Raw genomic sequence first — 2,172 nt, 5'->3', positions numbered from 1 at the left:
TTCATTCTTCTTTCATTTTTTCTATTTTCTTTTTCTTTTTTTTTTTCGTTTTTTTTCTTTATTTTCATTTTTCTCATGTCTCCTTTATATTCATTTTCTCTTACGTCTCTTTTATTTCATTTTCTCTTACGTCTCATTTATTTCACTTTCTTTCACATCTTTATTTTTTTCTTTTACGTCTCCTTAATTTTAATTTTCTCTCACGTCTCATTTATTTCATTTTCTCATAAAGTCTTTTCATTTTCTTATACGTCCCAATCTTTTTACTTTTTCTTATGTCTCGTTCTTTTTCACTTCCTTTAACCATACTTCTTATTCTTTTCATTCTCTCTCTCTTTCTCCTTTTTATTATCCTGTTTTCTTTTAATTCTCTCATTCTCTTAATTCTCTCTCTCTCTCTCTCCTTTTTATTCAGTCTCTTTCTCTTATTCTCTCTCTCTCTCTCTCTCTCCTTTTTATTCTCATTCTCTTAATTCTCTCTCTCTCTCTCCTTTTTATTCTCATTCTCTTAATTCTCTCTCTCTCTCCTTTTTATTCAGTCTCTTTCTCTCTCTTATTCTCTCTCTCTCTCCTTTTTATTCTCATTCTCTTAATTCTCTCTCTCTCTCCTTTTTATTCAGTCTCTTTCTCTCTCTTATTCTCTCTCTCTCTTTCTCCTTTTTATTCTCTCTATCTCTTTTTAATTCCTTCTCGTCCTCCTCTTTATTCTCCCGTCTTTCTCCTCTTAATTCCCTCTCATTCTCTTAATTCTCTCTCCCGTCTTTCTCCTCTTAATTCCCTCTCATTCTCTTAATTCTCTCTCCCGTCTTTCTCCTCTTAACTCCCTCTCATTCTCTTAATTCTCCTTTTTAATCCTCCGTCTCGTCCTCCCGTTTATTCTCTCTTCCTCTCCTCCTCCCTCATCCGCATCGAGACTCCCTCTCCTTTTCTTCTTAGTTCCCTCTCCTCCTGTTTATTCTTCTCTTTAATTCTCCTTTTTAATTCTCTTCTTTAATTCCCTCTCCTCCTGTTTATTCTTCTCTTTAATTCTCCTCTTTAATTCTCCTCTCCTCCTGTTTATTCTCCTATTTAATTCTCCTATTTAATCCTATCTTCCTCCTGTTTATTCTCCTCTCTAATTCTCCTATTTCAATCTCTAATTCTCCTATTTAATTCTCTTATTTAATCCTATCTTCCTCCACAGCCCGACCCCAACGAAGTGGAGGCCCGCTGCGCCAACGGCCTCGTGCGCGGCCACGCCTACTCCCTCACCCGCATCCAGACCTCTTATAATTCCCTCTCACTCTTCTTAGAATTCCCTCTCCTCCTGTTTATTCTCCTCTTTAATTCTCTCTCCTGTTTATTCTCCCTGTTTATTCTCCTCCTGTTTATTCTCCTGTTTATTCTCCTCTCTAATTCTCTTACCTTCCCCCCGCAGCCCGACCCCAACGAAGTGGAGGCCCGCTGCACCAACGGCCTCGTGCGCGGCCACGCCTACTCCCTCACCCGCATCCAGACCTCTTATAATTCCCTCTCACTCTTCTTAGAATTCCCTCTCCTCCTGTTTATTCTCCTCTTTAATTCTCTCTCCTGTTTATTCTCCTGTTTATTCTCCTCTCTAATTCTCTTATCTTCCCCCCCAGCCCGACCCCAACGAAGTGGAGGCCCGCTGCACCAACGGCCTCGTGCGCGGCCACGCCTACTCCCTCACCCGCATCCAGACCTCTTAGAATTCCCTCTCACTCTTCTTAGAATTCCCTCTCCTCCTGTTTATTCTCCTCTTTAATTCTCTCTCCTGTTTATTCTCCTCCTGTTTAATTCTCCTGTTTAATTCTCTCTCCTGTTTATTCTCCTGTTTATTCTCCTCCTGTTTATTCTCCTGTTTATTCTCCTCTCTAATTCTCTTACCTTCCTCCACAGCCCGACCCCAACGAAGTGGAGGCCCGCTGCACCAACGGCCTCGTGCGCGGCCACGCCTACTCCCTCACCCGCATCAAGTACTGCGAGATCGAGACCCCTCGCGTCTCGGGCAAGATCCCCCTGGTCCGGATCCGCAACCCGTGGGGCAACGAGGCCGAGTGGCTGGGGGCGTGGAGCGACAAGAGCCAGGAGTGGCAGTTCATTCCGGACGAGGAAAAGGAGGAGATGGGGCTGACCTTCGAGCACGATGGGGAGTTCTGGATGTCGTGGAAG

The 2,172-nt window shown here is 43.1% G+C and overlaps 2 protein-coding genes across 3 annotated transcripts in view; both read left to right on the top strand.

Moving 5' to 3' along the window:
- The window catches only part of LOC119571199, a 3,137-nt gene extending 1,357 nt beyond the window's left edge, over positions 1–1,780 (top strand). The window contains exon 2 of one of the 2 annotated variants that reach the window (XR_005228545.1): positions 1,184–1,285. Coding sequence is in view for 1 of the 2 variants with exons in the window: in XM_037918612.1 (XP_037774540.1) it covers positions 1,418–1,765 (348 nt within the window). In the remaining variant the exon portion in view is untranslated. Of the gene's footprint in view, positions 1–1,183; positions 1,286–1,417 lie in introns of those variants that run through there. The other variant, XM_037918612.1, reaches the window with a different exon arrangement.
- Positions 1–2,172, top strand: part of LOC119571197 (calpain-A-like) — a gene marked incomplete at both ends in the record, with an annotated part of 10,404 nt that extends 8,232 nt beyond the window's left edge. Inside the window, 1 exon segment of the mRNA XM_037918610.1 lies at positions 1,900–2,172. Within this exon segment, the coding sequence (XP_037774538.1) occupies positions 1,900–2,172 (273 nt within the window).

Source organism: Penaeus monodon, unplaced genomic scaffold (genome assembly GCF_015228065.2).
Source record: "Penaeus monodon isolate SGIC_2016 unplaced genomic scaffold, NSTDA_Pmon_1 PmonScaffold_545, whole genome shotgun sequence".
NCBI lineage: Eukaryota > Metazoa > Arthropoda > Malacostraca > Decapoda > Penaeidae > Penaeus > Penaeus monodon.
The sequence above is the reverse complement of the archived record's forward strand: the minus strand, read 5'-3'. Positions and strand labels throughout refer to the sequence as shown.